The sequence below is a fragment of the Apis florea genome, unplaced genomic scaffold (assembly GCF_048593485.1).
Source record: "Apis florea isolate Af1SG1 unplaced genomic scaffold, ASM4859348v1 contig_2839_pilon, whole genome shotgun sequence".
NCBI classification, from domain to species: Eukaryota; Metazoa; Arthropoda; class Insecta; order Hymenoptera; family Apidae; genus Apis; species Apis florea.
This window is the reverse complement of record NW_028256653.1, coordinates 1,184,689-1,210,034: the sequence shown is the minus strand read 5'-3', so window position 1 is coordinate 1,210,034 and position 25,346 is coordinate 1,184,689. Positions and strand designations below refer to the sequence as shown.

General features: G+C 32.4%; 1 protein-coding gene and 1 long non-coding RNA gene across 4 annotated transcripts in view; one reads left to right on the top strand and one right to left on the bottom strand.

The window, feature by feature from the left end:
* Window positions 1–25,346, bottom strand: part of LOC100863102 (uncharacterized) — a 226,362-nt gene that overhangs the window by 4,356 nt on the left and 196,660 nt on the right. For both annotated transcript variants that reach the window (XM_086907380.1, XM_086907379.1), the window contains 8 exons: window positions 7,706–7,847; window positions 6,891–7,107; window positions 5,099–5,197; window positions 4,463–4,621; window positions 4,091–4,229; window positions 3,520–3,835; window positions 3,220–3,349; window positions 2,395–2,846 (listed from right to left, as the gene is read on the bottom strand). In XM_086907380.1, coding sequence (XP_086763506.1) covers window positions 2,395–2,846; window positions 3,220–3,349; window positions 3,520–3,835; window positions 4,091–4,229; window positions 4,463–4,621; window positions 5,099–5,197; window positions 6,891–7,107; window positions 7,706–7,847 — 1,654 coding nt within the window. The remainder of the gene's footprint in view (window positions 1–2,394; window positions 2,847–3,219; window positions 3,350–3,519; window positions 3,836–4,090; window positions 4,230–4,462; window positions 4,622–5,098; window positions 5,198–6,890; window positions 7,108–7,705; window positions 7,848–25,346) is intronic.
* On the top strand, window positions 9,741–12,581 carry LOC105735515 (uncharacterized). Of its 2 annotated transcripts, none has more exons than XR_015291829.1 (3): window positions 9,741–9,970; window positions 10,878–11,342; window positions 11,897–12,581. It is a non-coding gene; the product is annotated as an uncharacterized LOC105735515 (long non-coding RNA). The 2 variants fall into 2 exon arrangements; XR_015291828.1 differs by having other exon boundaries at window positions 9,800–10,073.

Here is a 25,346-nt window from a genome sequence, read left to right as displayed (position 1 = left end):
GTGTATGTGTGTGTATGTGTATCGAGGCAACGTATATTACACGGTACAGAAATCTTCCTTTCAAATCCTTCGCATTTACACTAAAAAGTAACATGAATCTTCGATCTTAATATTTTTATAACCTACAATCGACCGATGAGTGAAGAGATGCAATTTCTAATTAAGGTTTGGTTAACGTAACAAGATAATAAAATGAGAAAAGTTAAAATGGTTAATAGAAAAAGAAAGATAAAATTCTGCTTAAAATGTTATGCATGTTACATTAATAGCCAAAATTATGCGAAAACAAATGTAGTAAATAAATTTCAAGCGTTTGACAATTTTTTTTTTTTACTCGTCTATTGTAATAGAAAAAAAAAAACGAAAAGAAATAAAAATGTTAATAAAGAAGCGAATGTATGCTGTGTTGGATTTCAAAGGCTTCGTTAAATCTGTACAATCCTTATGATAATAACAACAACAATAATAATAATAATAATAATATTAATAATAATAATAATAATAATAATCATAATGTTATCTCTGTTATTACTCATTGGATAACTTCGTTAATATCGTAATTATATAATCTTGCTATAATAGTGAGAGCGATAAATCAATATTAAGAAAATAATGATTGATAGTATAGAATGAAAAAAAGATAATCATTAATTATAGCGATCGTTTACTTCTTAATATCAGAGATCTACGTAAAAGACAGTGGTAGATTAATATCACAATAAGACTACTCAGGCCTCGTGAAACTGGGGTACGCTTCATCTCCAGGAGCATCGCCTCTTTCTCTCTCTTTCTCTCTCTCTTTCTCTCCCTCTCTCACACACTCTCTCTCCCTCTCTCACCAAGGTTTGCCTTGACGTTTTTCATTATTTAATCGGTACCCTGTTGTCACGGGGTTTCAGACGACTCAGGTTTTACCTATTTTTTTATCTTTTTTCTTTTATTTTCTTTTTCTACTTCTTTCACGTTTTTAACCGCGATTCGATGCTGAATAATGCTCGATGAAAAATCGCGCGGAAATATCGTTGTTAAGAACGCATTCACCCTTTCGCTATTCTCTCCTCGTACATATTTCTTCGTATACATGTAGTATACATATATATATATATATATATAATATATATATATATATCGTTAACATTAATTTGCGCCTGTCGATAGCGAATCGAACTTTTCTTACAACGTTACTAATCGCGACGATCGTATATGCGCCTATGTAACTATATATACGTTCTATGAATTGTTTTAACACAGGGCAACTGTGCGCGACTGAGGAGTTTCGTCCATTTTAAAACTTTCGGTGAACAACATACTTTGAATGATCTTTGTTATCGTTGGAAGAAGTGTTTCTCTCTTTTTTTTTTTTTCTTTTTCTTTTTCTTTTTCTTTTTGCAAACGATCTCTTCTCTCTTAACGCGATTTGCAAAAACGCATCGTCGACTAAAGTTGTAAAATTCTCGCTAACACTTGGAGGTGTTTTATTTAGATTAAGGGACGAGTGTCTTACGGACAAACGGATTAGGGAACAAAATTCTATTTCCGATCGACTTCTACGATATCGGTGCACGCGCGTCGTTTACGATATTATTACCTGAGTGACGTCGGGCCGCTGGGATCATATATCTTTCCTTTTCTTTCTTTTTTCGTCAGTCGCGGCTACAGAAACGGATAGAAACAACCGCATCCCCCGTTTTCACTATAATTAAAAATCATGCTCGTTGTGTTCGTGACACGCGCGCGTCTTCGTCAAAAATTGTTTTGGCCTCGTTTAATGTAGCTCGATACACGCTGAGAGACTAGCAAGGGAAAACGCTAGACTAGCCTTTTGGCGTCGACGACAACGATCGATGGCCAGATCCACAGCCAGCCAATTCTACATGCCTCGGTGTCATGTATCATGTCCCAAGTGTGATTCCTCTCACTCTTCGAGCACACCGGATATCGAAAATTTAAAAATTTCCTACTCAATTATTAATTGGCGTGATCAACTACCTCAACCGGAAAATCATCATCGTTTATAATAATCCATATTAATTCGAATTTATACATTTTGGTCTTGTGTAACTTGGCACGATTGGCCATGCATTTCTGTGTACACGATTTGCTTTTATTGTCGTAATCAAATCAACCGTCCAATCTTTGTTATCTCGTTCCACAAAAAAGGGGCCAATATACGCTTGTCATTCTTAATTACGTATAAACATAATTTCTTTCCTTTTTATATACATATATATATATGTATATATACTTATATATACATATATATATATATATACACATATCATCTCGGTGTAGATCGGAGAGCGAGTGCTGTTCGATCGCGACACGGTACGCGCGAAAGCATCTAGAAGTGGGTAGCGCAAAACCGATTTCACAATATCGGCGGTAAAAACGTACCGGAATCGTCGAGATTTGGGTCCAGACTCGCGACGATATCGCCGGTCGAGGCGTGCCTCGAGGTAGTAGTCTGCGTGCTACTCGCGAGCGCGTGGCTGCTCGCGCTTCCGTTCAGCTTACTCTTCACTACGAGGCCTGCGTTGTCCGTGTTTTCGGTCGTGCTGATCCTCTGCACGTACTTACGACCTTTGCACAAACGATACATCGTGTAGGGGGGATCCTCGACAGTGGTCGCCCGTTGCCTGGGCGCGCTTACTGTCACGCTAACTGTCTGAGCGTGGGCGGATTGCGACGACGTTTCCATGCTCGTTGTGTTCGCGTTCGCGTTCGTGTTCGCGTTCACCGTCGACGCGGCTATCGTCGACGTCGAGGAGCTCACGTGAAAGGAGGACGAGTTCAGCCACTCGTGACGCATCGCCTCGTCGGGGGTCATGCGTTTCTTTGGATCCCACCTGCCAAGGAAAGAAGAATACACTTTCGTTAGAGGAGACGTTCTCTCTGGGATGATGATGTTTGGACGTGATAATGATGGCCCGGTTTGTATACAAGTTCGAGCAACTTTTGTGCTTAGGTTAGAAAACACCTAAGAAGATTTCTCTTTTTATTCAAACACTACTTTCTCTTGCCAATCTTCCAATTGGACTCGAACGCCCGGTTTCCTTCGGATTCATTTCAATTTTAAAGCTGGAATTAGATTAATTTTGAACGAAACGATTGGAAATATAAAATATAATTTGGATCATCACGTAATATAATAAGAGGTATGTAAAAGAGTTTTAGCTTTCTTGATGGGAGAACGTTAACGAAGTTCGTTAGGATACTTACTCGAGGCATCTGCGAACAAAGTCGACGAAAAGTGTGTCGGTGCAACGAAGAGCTATGGCAAGATTCCTGCTACCAGCCCATCTCTTCTTGCCCTTACTGTTTGTCACGCATCGAGGACTTCCCTTCGGATCTGTAACCGATTCCTTTTATTTCACCAGAATAATACCACCCTACACCACCCTATCAATAACCTGTTCGCTAAAGAAAACAAAATCTTCCTCTGCCACCCCTATAATTTATCAACTCCCCAATAATACACCTCGCATCGTAAAAATACATCAATTTCACGCTTCTACTCACCGAAGAAAAGCCTGCGACGGGATGCGTGATTAATAATATGTTCCGGTGGCAGGCCAAGAACTTCCATAATGCAGGCAAGCTGTTCAATTTCATCCTCGCCCGGGAACAATGGGCAACCGGTATAGAGTTCGGCTAGAATACAACCCAAACTCCACATATCGATCGGTGTACCGTATGGAAGACCCAGAATCACTTCTGGACTTCGATAAAATCTGGACTGGAGATACGTATATACACGCTGATGGCTGTAACACGAGGATCCGAAGTCTATCACCTTAATCGAGCTGCTTCCCCGCTGTTTCAGAAGCACGTTTTCCTGCAAATACGAAGAGAATGAAAGTGGCGTCAAGGAAAGTTCATTCTTAGTTGTCACTGTTTATTTTGTACGCAAGTTCGTTCGTTTATTAACATTACTTACTGGAGGATTGATGGTTTTCATTGGATAAAGGGAGATGATTCGTTTCATACATTTTGTATGAGAGCGAGTAGTATCTTTTGTTTCGTTTTTTTTTTTTTTTTTTTTTGAGGTTATATTTTTATTCTTGTTCATTTGATGTACAAATATACTTACAGGTTTCAAATCGCAATGAATTATCTTCTCTCGATACAGCAGTCTCAGGCAGCTAATTAACGAATTGGCGAATCGTCGTATTAGGCTCAGACTAAATCCCTTATAGTTATTCTTTTTGATTAGCTCGTATAAATTCAAACTGAAAACAGAAACGATGAATATAATTACAGGATTCGATAATAGGTAATAGCTTGTTAACAAATGTTATAAATTATAACATAAAAATTACGTTTCTCTCTTTAAAAAAAAAGATAAGAAGAGTTTCATATCAATTATTCGTCGTCAAGATTATCTACATTTGCCAAAATGTTGTCTAGAACTAGTGTTTAACAGAGAAGAAAATGCATTCGAAGATGAAAGGAGAGCGCATACCTCATTAACTCAAAGGTGATGCACAAATGGTTCCTGAAGTAGAAGTATTCTAGCATGTGTATCACATTGTGCGACGCATTCGCTTCTAAATCTTTCTTCCTGAGATGTTCCAAAATCTCCACTTCGACGAGCGCTTGATGATGGAATCTCTTTTTGTTTCTGTAAAAAAAAAAAAAAAAAAAAAAAAAAAAAAAAAAATTGCATCGAATAATACGCCATCAATTTCAAAGCAGTTAAAAAATAATTAATAAGTTGTAAAATGCAATTTAAATGCAAATTCGTACAAACAATATTTCATTTTTCAAATATCTCAAACAAAACGCAAAAACGATCGTTTACCATATTTAGTTACAAATTTAATCAAGTATACATCCATTACATTACAAGTTGTCATCAAGGATGCGCAATAAAAATTTATTCGAATAACGTTCAACATTGGCTTTTTCTTCTTGTTCGCCTGATGCAAACGTGACTTAATCATAGTTTGAAAGCGAACGAAGAAAGCCGGATACGCATGAAAGGAAGCGGAGGATGCGCGACGATAAAAGCTGATCACGCCATGATCACGAAACGCGAGTTTGTATGGTAATTTAAAGTGATTCAGTGGAGGGATACTCGTTCAAACCGTTCGCTTACCTGATGATCTTGATGGCAATGTACTGTCCTGTCTTGTGATCCAACGCTCTGATCACTTGTCCGAAGCTTCCTTTCCCGATCACCTCCAATATCTCGTATCTGAACAGAAAATTATCGGTTTTCGGCCATGAATTTCTGCGAGTTTAACACGATTTAAGCATTCAGATCTTTTTGGATTATTTTCTTCTTTCATTTGTTTCATATCTCTGCAATAGTATAGGTATTTTTTTTTTTTATAATTGTTATTGTTTTTTTATTATTAATTCTCGAACCATCACATTGGATGATCATAATTAGGATTAAAATAAGAAGTTTGTTTAAAATTTCAAAGAGAATTAATAGATTTAAAAATAATAAAATACAAAATTTATTAAAAGTTCAAATCTTCTTCAACAAAGAATTCTACATCACTTTTGATTTATTTAAGAAAAATTAATATTGATTGATTTTCCTATAATCATTCAAATATTGTATATCATAATATACCGTTGCAGATTGCAAACCGTGCCATTTTGAAAAAATGAATATTGCAAAATGTCGTGTAATTATTATAGTGAATATATTATTGTTTCGATAATGATTATATTTTGTGGTATATATATATACATATAAGTTGCAAAGATTTCGCATTTTTTGTAACAATAATCAAATACATCGAAACGTACTTTACATTGGAGAATCACAGATTTCAATTTTTAGTCGACGTTCCCACGAGAGCGCGTTCATTCTGCTTGCAAAATGGCCGAATCCTGTAAGCTTGTTTCTTTCAAACGGCGTATCTCGTTTCGCGTGGAACGAATGCTCCCCGATACTCTACATTCTGATTAACAAACGTGCCGAAAGCAACGTGAACGCGATTGCGTGCTACAAACATGACTAAAAGGCAATATTTACCGTTTTTAGTTGAATCGTCTTAAGCTTTTCTCTTCGCTTTGAGGTATTATCTTGCAATTTATAACATAAAGTTGGTTGTGCAACCTTGAACGTACACAAAGATTAAGTGGAAGATTTAATTACATACAAAACTGATTTAATTTATATTTCGACCATCACGAACGAATTTCATCGCAAGATTCAAGTTATTTGATTAACTCTAAGAATATTACTTGAGGAGCAATCTTTAAACTCACAACAATAAACAGCTAATAAGCAAAAATAATTCAAATACGACTACTCGAAAGGTTATAGAGATATGATAGAAATATATGAATTTTGGAGGACGAAATTAAATAGGAATAAATGCAAAGATATATAAAAAAATATTCGATAAATAGCTTATCATATTTGATCATGAAAAAGATTAAGATTATTTTATTCTGCAATAAAATGTGAATAAAATAAAATTCAATGCAAAATGATATAAACATTTTTCTTATAAAATATAACATATATATTATACATTTCTTAAAAAATACACATAAAGAAGTTTAATTTCGAAAAGCTTTCTTTAGTTTTCTGTAATGATAATATGTCTCCATAGAATTAATCAAAAGAGAAATCTTGCGAAAAATTTAGAAAAATGTTTATTTTTCAATGGAGATAAAGAATGGTTTAAAATTTCGACAAAAAATATATACATAATATTTTATCTCTTTGTTCAATTAATAAATAAGAATAGAATGCAAAACTCATTAAATATTTATAGCTCCTAAATTTGATTGAATTGCAACGATAATAGGAAATCGTGAAATCGGGAAGAATAAACCGTAGATTAAGCGTTAAGCTATTAAAGAGGAAAGTCTTTTAAAGAATGAGTAAACTATGAAATAAAAGAGTAAAGAGAAAAACTCACCTGTACGAGATATGATCGTGGAAGACCTTGTTGTAACTACCGTTTTCGTCGTCGTATCCACCATTTTGGGATGAGCCCTCCTCGCCGTGAATTTTTGTGGCCGACAGACCAAGATACCAAATCTCTGAGTATTTTTCGATTTCGTTGCGCTCAAATTCGGTGAGCCTCGAACCATAATACTTGAGAGCTTCTGGAGCTGTCATTGGCAATCTCCCAGCTGTTCCATAAAATAAATACAATGTAAAAAAAAGAAAAAAAAAAGTGTAATATATAAAAAAAGAAATTTTATTTGTAGTTTTTTTTTTTCGTTTCTTTTTTTAATTTTTCTCTTTTAGAGTAAAATTAGTAAAAAGACATATTTCTATGAATTTAAAATTTCATTTTCTAAAGAAAAAATTCAACTAATATTAATTTATTCCTAACGTAATAATTATTGTAATTTTTGTAATTGTTAAAATTTGTGGAGCGATCAAAAGTATAAAATAATGGGAAAATATTTTCCTTGAACACTTCAGAAATCGTGTATTTACACACGCTATCAAAAACTGTGTCAAGGTTCTCATAAATAAATAAATAAATAAAAAAGAATATTATTTATATAATCGATGCGATTCATGTAAATCACATAACCTCGTAAAGTGCAAACTTGACTGGCTTTGCCGACACGATATACAAGATATATCAGTTTGATATTTGTAAGAACAAGAGAGAGCGAGCCGGAGGCTCGAGAATCATTTATTATTCGCCTTCAGGCACCCTATCGTTAAGTGAAATAGCAGCACTTCAATTTCATGCAAATGCGAAATTGTACATACGATATACATCGTGAGATGTGGCGTTGATAGGCTCGTGTATCGGCAGGTTGTTGTGAATATTGTTGGTGGTGGAGTTGGTTGTGTTGTTGTTGTCAGACTTGTCCACTCGCGTCGTTTTGGGATGAAAGAATGACAGTAATTTCTGAAAAAAAAAAAAAAAGAACAAAAGTTATAAAACCTCTTAAGAATTTAGCTCGATAGTAATACTCAAAAAAATATATGTATACATAATATATTACACGATATAATAATTAAATTGCAGATATTTTTATGAAGGTAATATTTTACTTTGAATATTTTATATATTTTTGCACATACATACATGCGTTTTATGCAATTTTGAATGTTAATATTTCCATAAACGTATAGATATAATCGCGATATAATAATAAAAATACTTATACATATTATATTGTTGACTCGATTATTTTGAAATGACAAAAATTCATCTGTGTTGTGTTTAAATGAGATATAATTGCTGTAATTGAAATAATGATAATAATTTACAAAATATCGAATTTTTGAAAAGAATTTTAAACTTTTTTTTAAAACTGTTCTCCTGTAAATTTAGTTAGCTGCAATATATGTGTTCGATCGTATAATATATTAATCGATTAATAAAAATTGTTTTCGCTGAAATCGATTGCTGAATCATAACTATAATTCATATTCTGAAACTCTTCAATCAGAATTGAAACTTTTCCATCGTCGCGTCGTAAAAAAAAGGAAAAAGGGAAAAGAACATGTTTTTCCACATCGGTCCATTCGCAACTTTCAAATTTATTTATCCAGGCTGGGACAAAGAAAGCCGCGTTTTCGTCGCAGTATTTTACAATCACCGAGTTTCTCGAGGGAAAGTGGGGTAACGGGGTGGCTGCAATAAATTCCACTAGTGGCCGTTGACGACAACGAGGATCAGGTCGGTGATTACGTTCCACTGCCCCGTTCCCGTGATCGTAATACAATATTCACATGCAAACTTGTTATGTGTTGCAATCATTCATTGAAATAATTTAAAGAAAAAAATTATTCTTTTTTAAAGGAATTTATCTTCTGTCGATGTGAAAAAATAAAACTTTAACACTATTTTTTTGTGAATTGTTATTTTTCTTGATAAAAAAATCCATATTTCACATTTAATAAGAATAAAATATTGAGGTTAAGTTTAATTGACTTTGATGTGTTTGTAAACATAAAAATATACCATATATGATATAATACATATAATAATTTACAAATCATGAAATTTCGTGAATCATAATAAATCAATCATAAAATTATTAATTAGTCATCAAATTTCTTTTGCATAAAAATATACGTTTCAATGTCAAAATAAAATATGGAATACCGTTAGAAATTTATTTTCTCATTATCTTGAAAAGATAATAGTAACTATATATATATATTCATGCAATCTTCTCTCTCTTTCTCTCTTTTAGAAAGAAGTCATATTCAATCTTCGCTATAAAATACATATTAAATAATATTTAACGATCAATAAATCTCGTATATACTACATAAAAAATAATGAACAAAAAAATAGTTTCTTTTTTTTCTCCCTCTTCTTATCCCTTCTTTTCTTCAGATATTTAATAAAATATTCAATAAAAAATCACCAAATTTCTAAAAAAAACACTTAAGTCGCTTAAATATCATTGCTGATGTAAAAATAGTAAACGATAACAATATAATAAAAAGAAAAACCACGAAAAAGTAACATAACCTATTCAAGAATGAACAAGCACGCAAAGTTAGACAGCAGCGAACGTTGGATTATTGACCCTTAACAACGTTCAACGTTCAACGAGTTTAACGACACCGCGAGAAGCGAGCCGACAATTATGTCTCCTTTTTCAGGCATTAAAACGTTTCGTTTGCAAAGCGTCGCCTTTCCGTATGGCCAAGGGCAGTCACCGTTCGCTTGTGTCGTTTGAATGATAATCAGCTGTCTTTGTCTCGTTCTTGTTCTTCGCACCATTACAATAGCGAGTGGTGGGGATAGGGCAGTTGCGCGACCTACGGGCGCGTTTCCATTAATTCTCTACGAACGTTGTCCTCGCGAGTCCTGAATTTCGCGTTCGCCTTAAGCAAAATTGACTAGTAAGTTCGTACTCTCCAATTGCTTCTCGCCTGTGTTAGGAGTTTGAAAATGGCTCGCGATCGATCGAGTCTGGGAATCGAATTCGTTTCTTTGCACGCTCTGGCGAATACGAGAACGTAGTCAAGGTGTTGCTTCATACATATGTGAAAAAAAAAGAAACATATGTGGGTTCAGAGTGATTTTATAATCTTGATTGATTGATTTGCGAGCTCGAACGATATGATGGATCGTTCAATCGTGTTATGGAGATATTGACGAGAAATGGAGGTTAAATGGAATGATAGTCATGTTTAGAGTGTTTCGATTTTGTTCTAACTTATTAATCGAGTTACTTATTCGTTTATTTTAATGCTCGTACTTAAAAACTTAAAATAATTTGTAACTTTAATTGAAAAATAGTATTTTAATCGATAATAAAATAACGTAATATCATAATATATTGAAATAAGCAAATACTGAAAATCTCTCATGAAAGTTCTTCAAAAAAATAGTTTTTATTCGTATATAAAGATCGCCATTTATAATTTTATCGAAAATTTGAAATTTACGAAAGTTTTAAGAATATAATATATACAAATTATTGTATATATTAAAAATACATGGCGATTCATATAATATAAATGATTAATTTCGTATTGCGTTTTCGTAATAAACAAAGATTAATAATCTTCTCTATTTTATGTAATATTAATTCACATTAATTCACATTTATTCTATAAAATTCCATTATAAAAATAAATATTATTCCTAATGTAATAAATATTATTCGAATGTCGAAATATTAATTGCTTTCGTGAGTACAATAATTATCAAGACTTTTACAAACTTGCAAAGTTTGATTTGAGGTTATATTTCAATTATTGAAGAAATATCAAATATAGAGAATATTTGCCTATTTTACTAGATTTATTTATTTGATTTAGATTATTTTAGATTAATTAAATTGTAAGATAAAATGGATTTTATTTATTTTTATTCAAAATAATTTCTATCTCCTATACATTATATATGCGTATATGTAATTAACAGTATATGTAGATAGATATACAATTACTATATTTCAATTTTCAGATAATTTTTATAAAGAGTGGAAAGCATGTTAATCGCACATGATTAAGGCAGTGAATATGTTAATTACAAACGATATCGTGTCGAATCCATTATACTTTCAAGTTAAAATTCCGAGTTAAGTGAAAACAAGATACAAAAGTTCGAAAGTGCATCGTTTTTCATAAATCATAATGCAATATTCGTAGAAGAACGAGAAAGTTCCCTTCTTTTTCATTACATTGATCGCATCTTATAAACTTCTGTTGTTCGCAACTAGTTCATCGGTGTAAGCTGTAATCGCAGGATCGTGTGTGCTCATTTGCCTTGAAGGAGTACGTGCGCTACCAATTAAATCAGGCTAAACTGAAGTCGGTTCTAAGATAATATCAAAATGACTTCTCTGCGCATTAACCAGCTCAATGGACGCGATGAATGAAGCATAAATCAAAGTGAAACGAAGAGAAATAGATTATCGGAAGTCGAAGAGTGAGTATTGACTTCTGGGGAGACCAGGAAGTTTATTCATGGAAGAACAAGAAGCTTCTTCTTCGTTTATGGTATTACTCATAGGATACTATAAACAGTTTATAACTTGCAAGCAATTAATCTTAATAACGTGTGGATATTGCATATATCATGCATGCTTATTTAAACATAAGAAAAAACTTTATTTTGGAATATTATTATTTTAATTTTTACAAGAGAAATGCGAAATAGATGTTAACAAATTTTTTTAGAATTTTTTAATATTTAGAATATTGAAAATATTTAAGATGAACAAAATGAATTCCATAAAATTAATGAAAAAAAAAAAATTGAATTAATAAAATAATGTTGAAATTTCATCTTTTAAAAAATATTCACAATTAAGAGAAAAAAACAACATCTGCAATAAATTCTTTTTCAGAAATTGAAATAATCATAAAAATTCAACTCAAATTGATAACAATCTTGAAATTTCTAAATCAAAAACTAATTCATTTGCTAATTGAATTTCTTAAGAAACGTTTCTAAAGCTATAAAAATTTATTCTGTTTCAGTTTATCCTTCAGTTCCACCAAATATTTCATAGTAAATAATTCAACGTAACTCGCACAACATGCAATCTCGATCATATTTACGATCACGCGAGCGAATCGAAACGTAGAAATTATCGTGTTCGTGGTATCGTATTGAAAGTCCAAAGAAAAGAGGAGAGCTCCTATTTCCAAGAGACAGTTCGTCGGTTAATCGAGCGTGTGCTCGAATTCAACTCGACATGACATAACGATTCGCCGCCAATTGATTAAACTTAACGACGATTAAGAGAAGGCAAAATGTTGACATAAATTTCTATTAAAGGGTCATGGGACCGTGTGTAACTGCCGTCGCCAAGAAGCATCCTTCTTAGATTATATTCACTTTAAGGTTCCACGCTCGATCTTTTTCATGGTTCTTTAATATATTACTTAGATATATGGTTTACTTAGATCAGTGTTTCTCAATCTTCTTTGAATCACGACTTTTCTTTATAATTTGTGATTCTTACATAAAATAAGATAATGAGATTAATAAAAAAAAAACATTTAAAGACATCATAATCAATAAGTTAAAATAGATTGAATTTCTTTAACGAGAGAATCATTCTGTATTCCTTTTCTTTATAAAAAAAGTCAATATTATATCAATAAATAGGACAAAGAAATATAATATTAATTGAAATAAATAAATAAATAAATGTTAAAAGTGGTTGGTATTATAAAATATATTAAAAAATAACGGCAAAAATCAACTTAAATAATTCTTAAGGAAGTCGAGACTCACTTGGTTGGGAACCAGGAACTTGATCAAACACACTTGGAAACTGTAATTTTAATTTTTAGGATGTGTTTGAGTAATTTAAAGGAATTCAAGTTGCTCGATTAGACTTGTCCGCGTTTCCTCGTTTGTGTTAATAGGAAGCAACTAACTACTAGTGGTCATTGGCCCAAGAGTTACTGGTTTAGGTAAATTACGAGCCACTACTACCAGCGTGAATAGTTGCCGATTTAAGTCGTGTTTAATGAAATTTGATTTTTGTCCATTTGAATAAATATGCCCAATTTGTCGAAATAAAATGTCACAACTCTAAAAGGATCATTCCACGTGAAAGATAACCTTCGATAATGTTTCACCAGTGAACTAATATATATAAATAAATAAAAACAGTTAACATTATTCACAACGCTCGATCGACCTCGTATAATGAAAAATTATTATCGGCAATCGCATGATTCGCGTCGCTGCATCGGCATAAATAAAAAGCAGGCGTGTGGAATAACCAGAGAGACGAATAACCTCTTCCGACTATTGCTCGTATAAATTGTAATTCGTGTGCCCTCCTCTTTTTCATCTCTTTTCCGTTTTCTCCTCGGTCCAGACCTTTGTCAGTCGATACCAAACAGCTCGAAAAGCATAAATAAATCGAGGAAGATTCACGGACGACAGCAAATACGAGCGGCCAAATGACCTACGAATTCGAAAATTAAAAGTATCAAGATATTATTCGTTCTCATCCGATTAGTAAGATTATTCTCGTTTCATCATATTTTAATCGAAGATATTCTTTTTCAAGATGAAATTATTTCGGAAAACATGATCTTGATTTTCTACAATTTTTGATTTTTGTCATTTTAGGTATATCGAAAATATTTAATTTCTAAAAATTACATTCTTATATATTATTTGTAAGTAATATAAATTATGAAAAATATAGATACTTGTTCTTACTTCTTTCTTCATTCCTTTTTGAGGATTAAAAAGAAGAATTCATTTTTTTATAAGTTCAGAATATTCTGATATTGATATACAATAATTCATCTTGATATTTAGCTGTAATCTATCTTCATTTTCTTCTCAAGGAACAAATAGAAAAGCATATATCAAAGATGGCACAACGGGATGTTATAGAAAGAAGTTTGGAGGAAGGAAAGACACGATTTGCAAGCACGGGTTTTTCTCAAGGACGTTGCAACTCGAACGATACCGGTGTGTTTCGATCTTCGAGAGATAGGTACTTACATACGTACAATAATTCCCTATATCCAAGTTATGCATGCGGTTTACCTTGTGACATCTCTTGGCTGCAGCCACGCGCCTTTCTAATGCGAATCTCGAACGCGACGTAACTGCCTCGACTTGTCCACTTACAGGGTGTTCCAAACGTAATCTTTCAAATTTTTCGTGATAAATTAATCATCTCTTGTCATACGATAATCTGATATCCATTAAATGTTCAAAATTCATATCATTGAAAGTACATGTTAATTTCTTTAAGATGGAAAATTAATTCATTTGTATTTATTTAGAATTTTACATTTTTCTTATAGATTTGTGTTGTAAATATTATATCTTTGAGGTTAGGAATTATAGAGCAGGAATATGTAATTAATTTATGGATAAATCATTTTTTTACACTTTGAGCCATTGTTATTTATTAAAAATCCAAGATTATGGTTTATTAAATCGATTTTAACATTTCCTACAATCAGATGACTTAATTTATAAAATTTAGAAAATCTCTTTTGTTATTATTATTAAAAGAATTATTAATTATTTGAAATGTGCGACTTGTAAGATGTTAGTATTGACAATATTAACATGTATCTGCTATTTTTACATAAAGATAATATTAATTTATATATATAATTATAATAATAATAACTTTTATTTTATAAATACTTTTATATTATACACCAAGATCTATCCAACTGCTATTACTTCAAGTTTAATATGAAATACTCCATAAATTTCACTTTCACAAATTATCAGATAATCTATAATTCATACTATAGCTTATATTAAAATATAAATTAATATAAATTTATGAATTATTTTTAATTAAGTCAAAAAAAAAAGGCATCTCTATCTTACTCATCTTTTTATTAACAAAAGTACACCAACGCAAAAAATTATGATCTCTAATCATGGAAAATTAACATATTCAAATGTTGTTTCACACACGTCGATAAGTGAAACACGGAAATCTCAGATTAGAAAAAAACGTCTCAAAGGAAATATGAAGAAACTGAAATGCAATATATATCTTTTCTCGTGTAACAAAATCGTGGAACGATCTAAATATAGATTTTTGTACTTCATGAAACTATGCTAATTGCAGAATTATTCAAGGATTCGAATCACACAACAGTTTGAAAGCAGAGAGTTTGGTGCTGGCTTTCACCCTCGTTTGGTGAAACTTCTTTGTAGAATGCCAATGAGACGTTAGAATCGAAATATTCTTCATTGACGTTACAAGTATATTAACATTCTAAATCTATTGATAATTCAATTCTCAATTATTACATTATAATAATCGTCGTTTAGAGAAAATATTTTTTAAATACCTATTTTTCTAATGAAAAAAAAAAAAAAAAAAAATAAGATTAAAACTATCCTCAATTCTGACAATGTATATTCCCTAATACTATATATATTATTGGAGAAAATTAATTTCTAAAAGATTCTAAAATTATTTCCACTTTTTGACTTTAAAAAAGAAAAAAGATTTAAAAATAATTATCCAAACTCTTCAATTTATTTTTATCATTTCTATCGTTAAATGTACAGTTAGGAAAGATAATTAACTTAAAAGAACAAACGTGTGCATCCTAATCGACCATAAAAGCCTCTTAAATTTTTTCCACTTCAACCCATTCATCGCGTGAAAGTGAAATAAGCAAATAGAGAAAAGAAAAAGTTATTTCTCGAACACCAGATAGGTGTATACCCACGTAGTTACGTGGGACTGGAGACACGTGGGCGTGCAAGGTATCTCGGAAGCGTATTAGAAACGTCACCTAGCTGAGAGCAGAGGCTCATTAACCTGTGTGCACCGCACACTTGGCCAGGTGGGACGATATGCACGTAATTACAAAAATAACACGATCAAGTATGAACGCATGCGTTTCGACATATTGTATCAATTCTCCTCCCTTTTTTTTTTTTTTTTTTTTCATTCTATGAACTTTTGCCAAATACCAGAGAAAATTTGAAACGAATGAAACGATATAGAAAATTTTAATATTATTTTAATATGCCAGGAGGCACAAGTTGGGATAAATGTTATTCGAAATAAGTTGAAGCAATCATCAATCCTTTTTTTCTTTTTTTTTTTTCATCTTCGTGAACTTTTAGGAAATGTCAGAGGGAATATGAGACGATAGATAAATTTAAATATTTCCATAAGATAAAACAAATAGAGATAAAAAGAAGAAAAATTGAAATATTTTTATAAAAGCAAATATTATTTGACAATATTGTTGTTTTATTTACTGTTTATTATTTATCGATTTTGATACAAATAAAATATTTATTTGTTTTCCGTTTAAATGAAACGCGATGCAGTAAGTGAAAATGATTATGTATTTACTATTTTTCATTTTTTTATTCCTTGCACAAGAAAATAGATAGAATTTTTACATACATAATATACGTTGTTAAAAAATAGCACGAGAGTACAATTTAAAATACATTTGTAAAATCTCGAAGAAACAAAAATGTTTATTTCTATTTATTTTTTTTTTTTTTCAGAAATCTACTTTTCTTCAGCCTTGTTTTTCAAACTTATTCATTTCTTGCGTAACATTGTGTATATTTTCAAAAAAAAAAAAAAAAACGCAATACCGTGTCAAGTTGTAAAGACTTTTCATTGAGAGACCGATTCTTTTTCTCAAGAAAACTATTTAAGTGGGCGTCACCGGCTGTTCACTTTTATTAACAACGTATGAGAAATATTATATTTTATATATAGAATAATTCTCGCTTGTATTGAAGTTAAGAGAGGCTAGAGGCTTGAAATTAAATGAAATATTTATGCAAATACAATCTCTATCTGTGTTCATTGAATCGAAACTATAAACTTTAATTCACGTAACTTCATAAAATAAAGTAAGGTGTTAACAATATGCAAAACGAATGGATATCCTATTGAAATGGATTTGAAAGGTGTGTTAAATTAAAATTTCATACGTTAGTGAGAGGATATTTAAATTTTATTTTTATTTTATAAAAGTATTTATTAATAAATTGGACGGGCATTAAATGAATATTAAAATGATAATCAAAATATATCTTGATTTAATTATTTGAAGCAAACAAAAAAAAAAAAATTAAAATCTCGTTTAGTATAAATATTTACTAGTGATTCCTCGTGCAAATAATTTTTTAAAAACCGAATTAAATTATACAAATGTAAAATAAGAAATTTATCATATCACTAATACGAGTAATAAAAGAGACCTGGACGTTTCCTTATATCTCAAAATCAATGAGCCATCCCCTCATCATGATGGATGACAAGCAGGATAAATTACATCTAACATTGTCGATCACCTTATTTAACACGTGGCATTAAACTACGAGTGATACAAATTTTATATCAATCAATTGCAAAAAACACTTTACAATTAATATTTAAAATTTTATCAAACGAGACTTTACCCCCTTCTTTTCGACAAACAATTCAAATATAAAGAGATGATATCAAAGATATATATAAATTCCACAAATTAATCGATCCATCGTTCACAAATACATCAAATAGGGGCAATTTAGTTTCTTCTTCATCACGGATGAGAGAAAATTTAGAATTTCTTTTAAAACTAAACGAACGAATTTCGTTTAGTTTTCAACACTAACTTATACTTACTTCCTCCACGTTTTCCCTATTTCCTGAACAATTTATTCCACTCTTGTATTCCCTGGACACAATCCACGTTCCTTTAACTTTAAAAACGTTTTTTCAAAATTCTTCGCGCAAGGGACATCTTTTAGTGATGGCTAAAACTCCCCGAGTTTTCTCGTCAATTCAATTCACTTGGCTCGTCTCGCGATCTCGTCAATTTAGTACTATTATTTATTTTATTCTCGAATATTATTGCGTAATATCGATGTAAAAGTGCTAATATATTTCAAAATATATAGAAAATTATTGTTTTTGAACGGTACGTTCGACCATTTAATGGATATACTTGCGTTGAGAATAAAAATTACCAGTGGATAATTTATTTTTAATGCGATACCCCTGTGAAAAATATTCGTTTCATTGAAACGCGAATATATTTGAGAATAAATCATTGGAAATAATATCTTTCGTACGTACGGATACTATACGTTTTGAGAGTGAAATTTCTCATCCAACAGTCTATTTCGATGAATTAACTATTCGTTACTACCATAAAAAGTAATTCTCCAACCAACACAGTTATAAGGATACACATTTGACGATAAAATTCTCGATAGGATTCGTCTCAATAATTCAAAATTAATTTAAAAATTATTATCCAATAATAATTTTCACTTTCGATACAATGTCTACGAATGTCTGCTAAGCGAGGCAATTCTTCTCGAGAGAAATTTTTTAATTATTAAAAACTTCCAAATCGTTAATTATTGTATTTTACTACATTTAACATTTTTCCCTAATAATTAAACAATTATTTGTGTAATAATATTAATCAGAGAAGCTCACCAATACCGAATTCGCCATCCTCGAAACAACGTGCTAACAAAAATACTAGGAATTTTAGTCGCGACACGTACAAAGCCTGCTAGAACATCACTTTCATTAATAAAAGGTTAAAATTAAGCCAGACCACCGAGGTGACTTCGGATTAATTCCAAAATAAAGCTGCAAAATGGGTCATAAAAGGGAAGCAGTTTGTCAAAGACTGGCCAACGAGAGAATTATTCAAGAGAATGCATACCGTCGAGTCTAGTTTGGCCATGCATCAATTCAATGCTAGCCTGATTAATTGTTCTAAACTGTTAGGGACCACTAGAATTCCTCGAGGACGCTTGTTTTAGGAACAGTTTGAGACCAACCTTGTAAGATCTCAACAGTATAATAACTATAATAATCACATTATAAACCTTTACAAATCCAAATATAAATTTACTTTAGCTCATGTTGTTTGCCACAGTGTTTGTCATTTTATATACTTTATTCAATTCTTCTTTTACAAATTCCAGTGATTCATAAATTGGAATTTACATATTGAATTTTTTAATATCTTTACAATTTGAAATAATTATATATTGATGATGATCTTAAATGTATGTTCGTGTTAGTGAGAGAATCCAAGCACAAAAATAAATAAAAAATGTCATATGGAGAGTTCAAAAGCCTAATTATTAATGTAAGTCACATTCTGTGAACATAACTTACATAATTCAAGTGTCTCTTTGTTATATTCATCATTATTAAATAACCACTTAAGTAATATAACTAATGTAAATTATTTTTAAAGAAGGTGATTATTCTCCAAATTTCCCATATACTAATCTATATCTCGATTTATTGGAATTATGACAAGAATACGATCACCCTGTATTAATTACCATTGCTACTCGAATGTTATCTCTTGCAATTGAAAAAATACAAAGCTTGATACAAAGTTTTGTGCATCAGAACGAATTTTATCTTCTTTTACTCGAAAATTTTGATAAGATAAAAAAAAAAAAAAAAAAAAAAAAAAATCTCCACAACTCGACTCTTCTCAGGAGACTCGAATTACCAAGATTCGAGCGTATAATTCACGATTGTCTCGAGTGTTTCAACACATTTCAGTTAAAAGGACATATAAACGTCGATTACACGGTGAACCCTTCCAATTATGATACACGAACGAAGCAAGGCTAAATGGGAAGAGAGTTTCATTTCACACCGAGTTATCGATATTTGATTCAGTGTGAATCCTGAGGCTTCGCGAATCGGCACGTCGGATGTATCGTAATTGAAAGGAAGTATTCCGTGATGGGTTTGCGGTAATAGAAAGCGCGCCTCCTGTTCCACGAGGAAATACAAGTTGTAGACAAGATTGAGGTAAAGTGTTCCGCGCGCTACTTGGTGCGTGACCATTGGAAAAAATAGTGTGAAATTATGCTTTCCAACAATGTACGTTTCTGAGTTTCGAGAACAGTGTTCCGTATATATATATATATATGTATATTGTTTTTACGTGCTTGTGATTTGTTTGCGAAAACGTGACACAATAGTAATAACATATAGGGAAAAAAAAAAAAAAAAGAAAATCTAAAAATTTACGTATTTACTCCTCGTTTAAACCGAGGATATTTCACTACAAAATATTCTAAATTTTATTTTATTTGTATCAAAAAAATTCATCGATATACTTTCAAATATCTGATATACTTTAAATAACATAGAATTGAATAAAAATATAATTACTAGTGCTCCCTAGGAACAATGTTACTAGAATAAGTAATATATTTATTATTCTACCTTATCGACTGTATCATATAACTTGATAAAAATCATAAACAACAGAAATATTTACATTTTATGGATAAAATTACACTTGAAAATAATTTATAAAAATACGTAATCAATTTCACTAATGAATAACGTACTAACAAGAACGTAAAATTATTCTTAAAAGTATCAAAAATACACCCATACACGTCGCGTATTAGTGATCTAACTTGGCGTAACACGCGACTCAATAACCTGAGTGAATAGCTAAACGAACTGCGCAAAGCAGTAATTGAACGAAGTGGCCAGGACACACGAGAGAGAGAGAGAGAGAGAGAGAGAGAGAGAGAGAGAGAGAGAGAGAAGAGAGCAACAAGTGCGTGAAATTGTTAGGCTACAATGGTAAACGACGAAGCGTGAATCGGCCAGCTAGACAGCCAGGCGGCTCATCCTGTCGTACCTTAATCTTGCATTGTTGCTCGCTCTGTTTGCCAACGCTCCGGCAAATTATGCAGATTGCTCAACGGTCGAACGACGCAGACAGAAACGGTTTTCCTGCGTCCACCGCGTGGTGAACGAGGCACACAAACACCGATTCGAAGGATTCGAGACGAAAATAGTGGCGCGTGCGAGCACATGTTAAATATTAAACAGCCGCGATGCAAAAACGGAACTGGCCCTCATGCGTCAATCGTACGATCGTTTCTTATTCCAGTTTGTTGACTGGAAGACAACGAGTTAACCTTTTCGAGATAATTTTTACATTGACTATCGAGTTGAAGAATTTAAAATTTAGTTTCCAATTAAACGATCGATTAATTCTTCCTTTAAAAATTGAAAGAAGAATATGAATATAAAACTCAAGTTTGTGTAGAAATTAATAATCAATTCTTATGCAGAGAAGAAAAGAAAATTAAAAAATTTTCGAATAATTATTATAGACATTTAAACGAGTTACCCACATATCTCCATATATAATCTTTTCATTTTCACTTTGAATTTACTGCAATCTATATCACTGTATATATTACATTCAATGTATTAATTTATCAGAATTTCAAATTTTACACAACTTATGTAAATTATTGCGTAAGAATAAGAAACGATCCTTGTTCCATCCTTGGAAATTAGAACGTGCATTGAGACTTAGAATGGAGAATAATATTTGTCTCGAGAGAAATGGCAAAAGGTGGAAAATTGGAACGATCGATTTCCGAAAAGATCTCTCCATCATCTAGGGAGATACGTATCGCCGATAAAAGCGGGATCCGCATTATCCACTCTGGTCCCGCATAAAAGACGGTAGAAAATACGCTGGCCTGGCCGGTTTCTTTCTCCTGTTGGGCCGCATGTGCAGGACTAACCCACGTTTCGAATAATAAACTGGTTTCGAAGTTCCGGTTTTCCATCTTTCTTCGTTTCAATACTCGGTCCGGACCAAAGAATCGCGCGTGCGCGAACCTTAATAAGGCAATGAAACCTTTATGCTCATACATGGCGAGACTAGGCAACCGGCAATTCTCTTCTCTATCTATCTCTCTACGTTCCAACGTGGAAGAAGCATCCTCTTCTCCTTTTCCAGGGATATAAACGTGAGGGATCGATCGAGGGAGATCTATTCGACGATATCGATCAGTCTGAATCGTACGATGACAAGCGCCCTCGTACGTATATAAACGTTGGCTAGAACTCGACCTCTCGTAGGTTAAATACGTATAGTATGTTGCGTTGAGTTTACATTGTAGGATACTTAATAGCGTAGTAATAGTTCGTCACGTGGTCGTCGTTAACCTGTTCTTCGAATTGGCGATATCAGCTGTAAGATCTCGCGTTAAATATGTACGCGAATGTCACTAGATGAAAAGAAGGAATATACTTCTTCACTGCTAGGGATTTTCTAGAAACTTTATAGATAAAATTATTCTAAAAAATTCTATACAACACTATACTATACTATATTACTATAGTAATATATTACTATATTACTATATGACTATTACTATACTACTTCCTATTATTATCATTATAAAAATGTTAATACTCCGTGCACACGCGTGTATACGTCGTCACTCTTTCAAGAATATTCCACTAAAATTGCTCTGACAAATTTTTACAAAATCCAAATTATCGCATTACACTCTCAAATCTCTTTTTTTCGAAAATCTTATTTTTCAAAATAACACTCTGTTTCCATAATCGATAATATCAATAATACAACCAATACAACCAAAACCATATTATACTCGCATCGTCTATCATCATCGTCGTCATCGATAGAAAAAAAAAAAACAAGGAGCGCTCCAATACCTAATACCTAATGCGCACGAATGCACGCACATCATCATCCTTCCAAGAATGTTCCATCATCTAACAACAGGCTATCGTTCCCATCAAACCCACGAAACCCCCTACTCTCTAAACATCAATTTTATCTATACATGCATATCGAGTGACGCATTAAAATTCCGTTACACGTTTCTTCATCATACGCAACGGCCGAACGAAAGAAAGAAGGAGCAAACGGAGTGTGTCCAGAGGAAAAGTAAGACAAGAAGGGAAGAAAAATCCTCCTTCCTCTCCGCGTAAGCGTTGCTCGATCAAAGACAATGGAAACTGGAAAGACAATCGAACGTCAAGCCCGTGGAAGCCTTTCATTGCCCAACGCACACACGTTCGCGCACGAGAAACCCATCGTATTGAAATTCAATCGGGCTGCCGCATCTCGGATGCCTTTGTCGTCCACGTCGTGGGCCGCCGCCGCCGACACAATTTCCGTTTCGTCGACGAGAATTCGAATGCCGAGTTTCCCGCTCGTTTCCACGATCCAAACACCGTGTTGGAGAGAAATCGCATCGCAAATCACCGGACCAATTATCATCGTGTCGTTGGAATCGCTATCGGGAGAGGAGATCTTCGTTTTCGTCCGTGAAAAATCGGTTCTTTCAACGAAAACGATCTTTCAAATATCGATTTATCTCTATCAGAATGGATCTTTTTTTAACCATTTTGCTTCGATCTCGTTTAAGGATCCAACGTTCGAAATATTTTTTTTGAACAAAAAATCATTTATCAACGAATATAATAATCGCTTATGATCAATTTTTAATGGCAATTGGAGAAAGAAAAATTAATGTCTCGTTCTTGCTTTACGTGTATTTTATTATCTCTATCAGAATGGATCTTTTTTTAACCATTTCGATCGCTGAGATCTCGTTAAAGGATCCAAAGTTTGAAATATTTTTTTTAAACAAAAAATCATTTATCAACGAATATAATAACCGCTTATGATCAATTTTGAATGACAATTGGACAAAAATTAATAATTAAATCTCGTTCTTGTTTTCCGTGTATTTTATTATCGGGTAAGCTTTGGTTGTATCTTCGCCATTTCAGTTTTCTTTTTGTTTTTTGGCTACGTGAAAAGAAGAGAGGAAAATAAGGCAATACACATCAAAGAGTCGATCGCGCGCTAGATTATACGGATTTCGCTTATATGTCTCGTGCATTAAGTGTTTGGAGACACGACGAAAGGTTTAATTGGGAATAATACAGCTGTCTGTCTGCGGTTTCGAAGCGATTGCGAATACACCGGTTTTAATCGGGTTGTATGAATTCTATTCTGAGATTACACGTTTCTTGAGAAACTTTTGAATTAACCTCGCCAAGATCTCTTAACTGTCTCGTTAAATTCACAACGATTTTTCTACCATATTTATGAGAAAAATCTAAATTCTTAAAAAAAAAAACATATTTACATTCTCATTGCTAGAAAGTAAGAAAGATAAAAAATGTATACTTTTAATCCCGATATATCATTATTCATATATGTTTATTCAAAGAAAAATAATAAATATTTTTATACTAAATTATACTTAATTTTTTCCATTTCTATGCACGTAATTTTTTTCCTCGAGCGTATTATATGCTGAAATCAAGAGATATTATTTAAATCTCGTGCGATCAGATATCGTAAACTTTTCTTTCTGGAGTAGATAGCGAAGAAAAAAAAAAGAAAGAGAGTGAATTCAATTTAATGAACCCGACGACATTACAAAGAACATATTAATGCGCGAGCAAATGATCATTAATGAATGCGGTTTTACCGACCGAATTATAATTATCGACCGATCGAACTTTCACTTCACGAAGACACGCCTTTAATCGGATCGTGGTTAATTGTTATAAACGCCAATCCTTTCGATCCATCAAACGAAGGAACGTGTGGAACGTGAGAAAAATTCTATCCGATCAGAAAATGAGATTATGTTTCGCATCAATCTTTTCACTCTCCCTCCCCCCCTCCTCTCCCCCCTGTGTGATCGATTTCCGTTAATTACTCATTAATTTCCGCCCTTTCTGTCTCCGCGTCTCTCCTCTTGGGATATCCTGTTGGGAAACGAGATCGAGGGAATCTCTATGTCCACGTCGAGGGAATATTGCCTGCCTTGATTCGTACAAACATTTGTACAATAGAATCGAATGTAACGTGTAAAATGTTCGACGAATGAATAATAAGAAAAATGAATTAGAAAATATATATATAAAATTGTCAAAATTTAATTCCTAAATTGTGCAAGTCTAATATCGATTTTTATTATTTTTTTGTATCGATGAAATTTAATTGACAATTTATTTATTTGTTTTTATTATTGACACGATTTAAATTCTTTGAAATAATTGAAATTAAAGTAAAAAGTTTGAATTTCTTTTTATATAATGAGATATAACAAACAGAGATTATTGCACAGATAGTTACACAAATAATTATTGTAGAACTGTTTCCAATATTGATCATATGTTATTGCAAAATCTGTTGAATATTTCAGGTAATTCATTGGATAGAAAGTTTTTCCCCGTTTGCAAGAATTGTATTATGTTCGAGAGAGAAGAATGTGCTTCAGAAATATATCTCGATGAAGTATCTCGCAGGCGTGTATCCCTCTTCGTGCAAGACCCTTCAAAAATTTTACAACGGCCTTCTCGAACAACGAGAACCTTGCCAATACCAGAATTCTCTCTCATTGATCGACTCATTGAAAATTCCGTTTGAAACACGAGAAGCGATTCGTAATATTCGTATGATCCTCATAAATTGGCATATTTCCGTAAACAAACTTTTTCAAGATTGATTTAAAAGTAAAAAAGCTCGAAGGATTCGTTTTAACCAGTAAAATCGATCAATGTAAACGATTATTAATTCTCGTGTAAAATTTTATGGAATATATTTTAAATTCTGGTGGTTAATTCAGAACAACAAG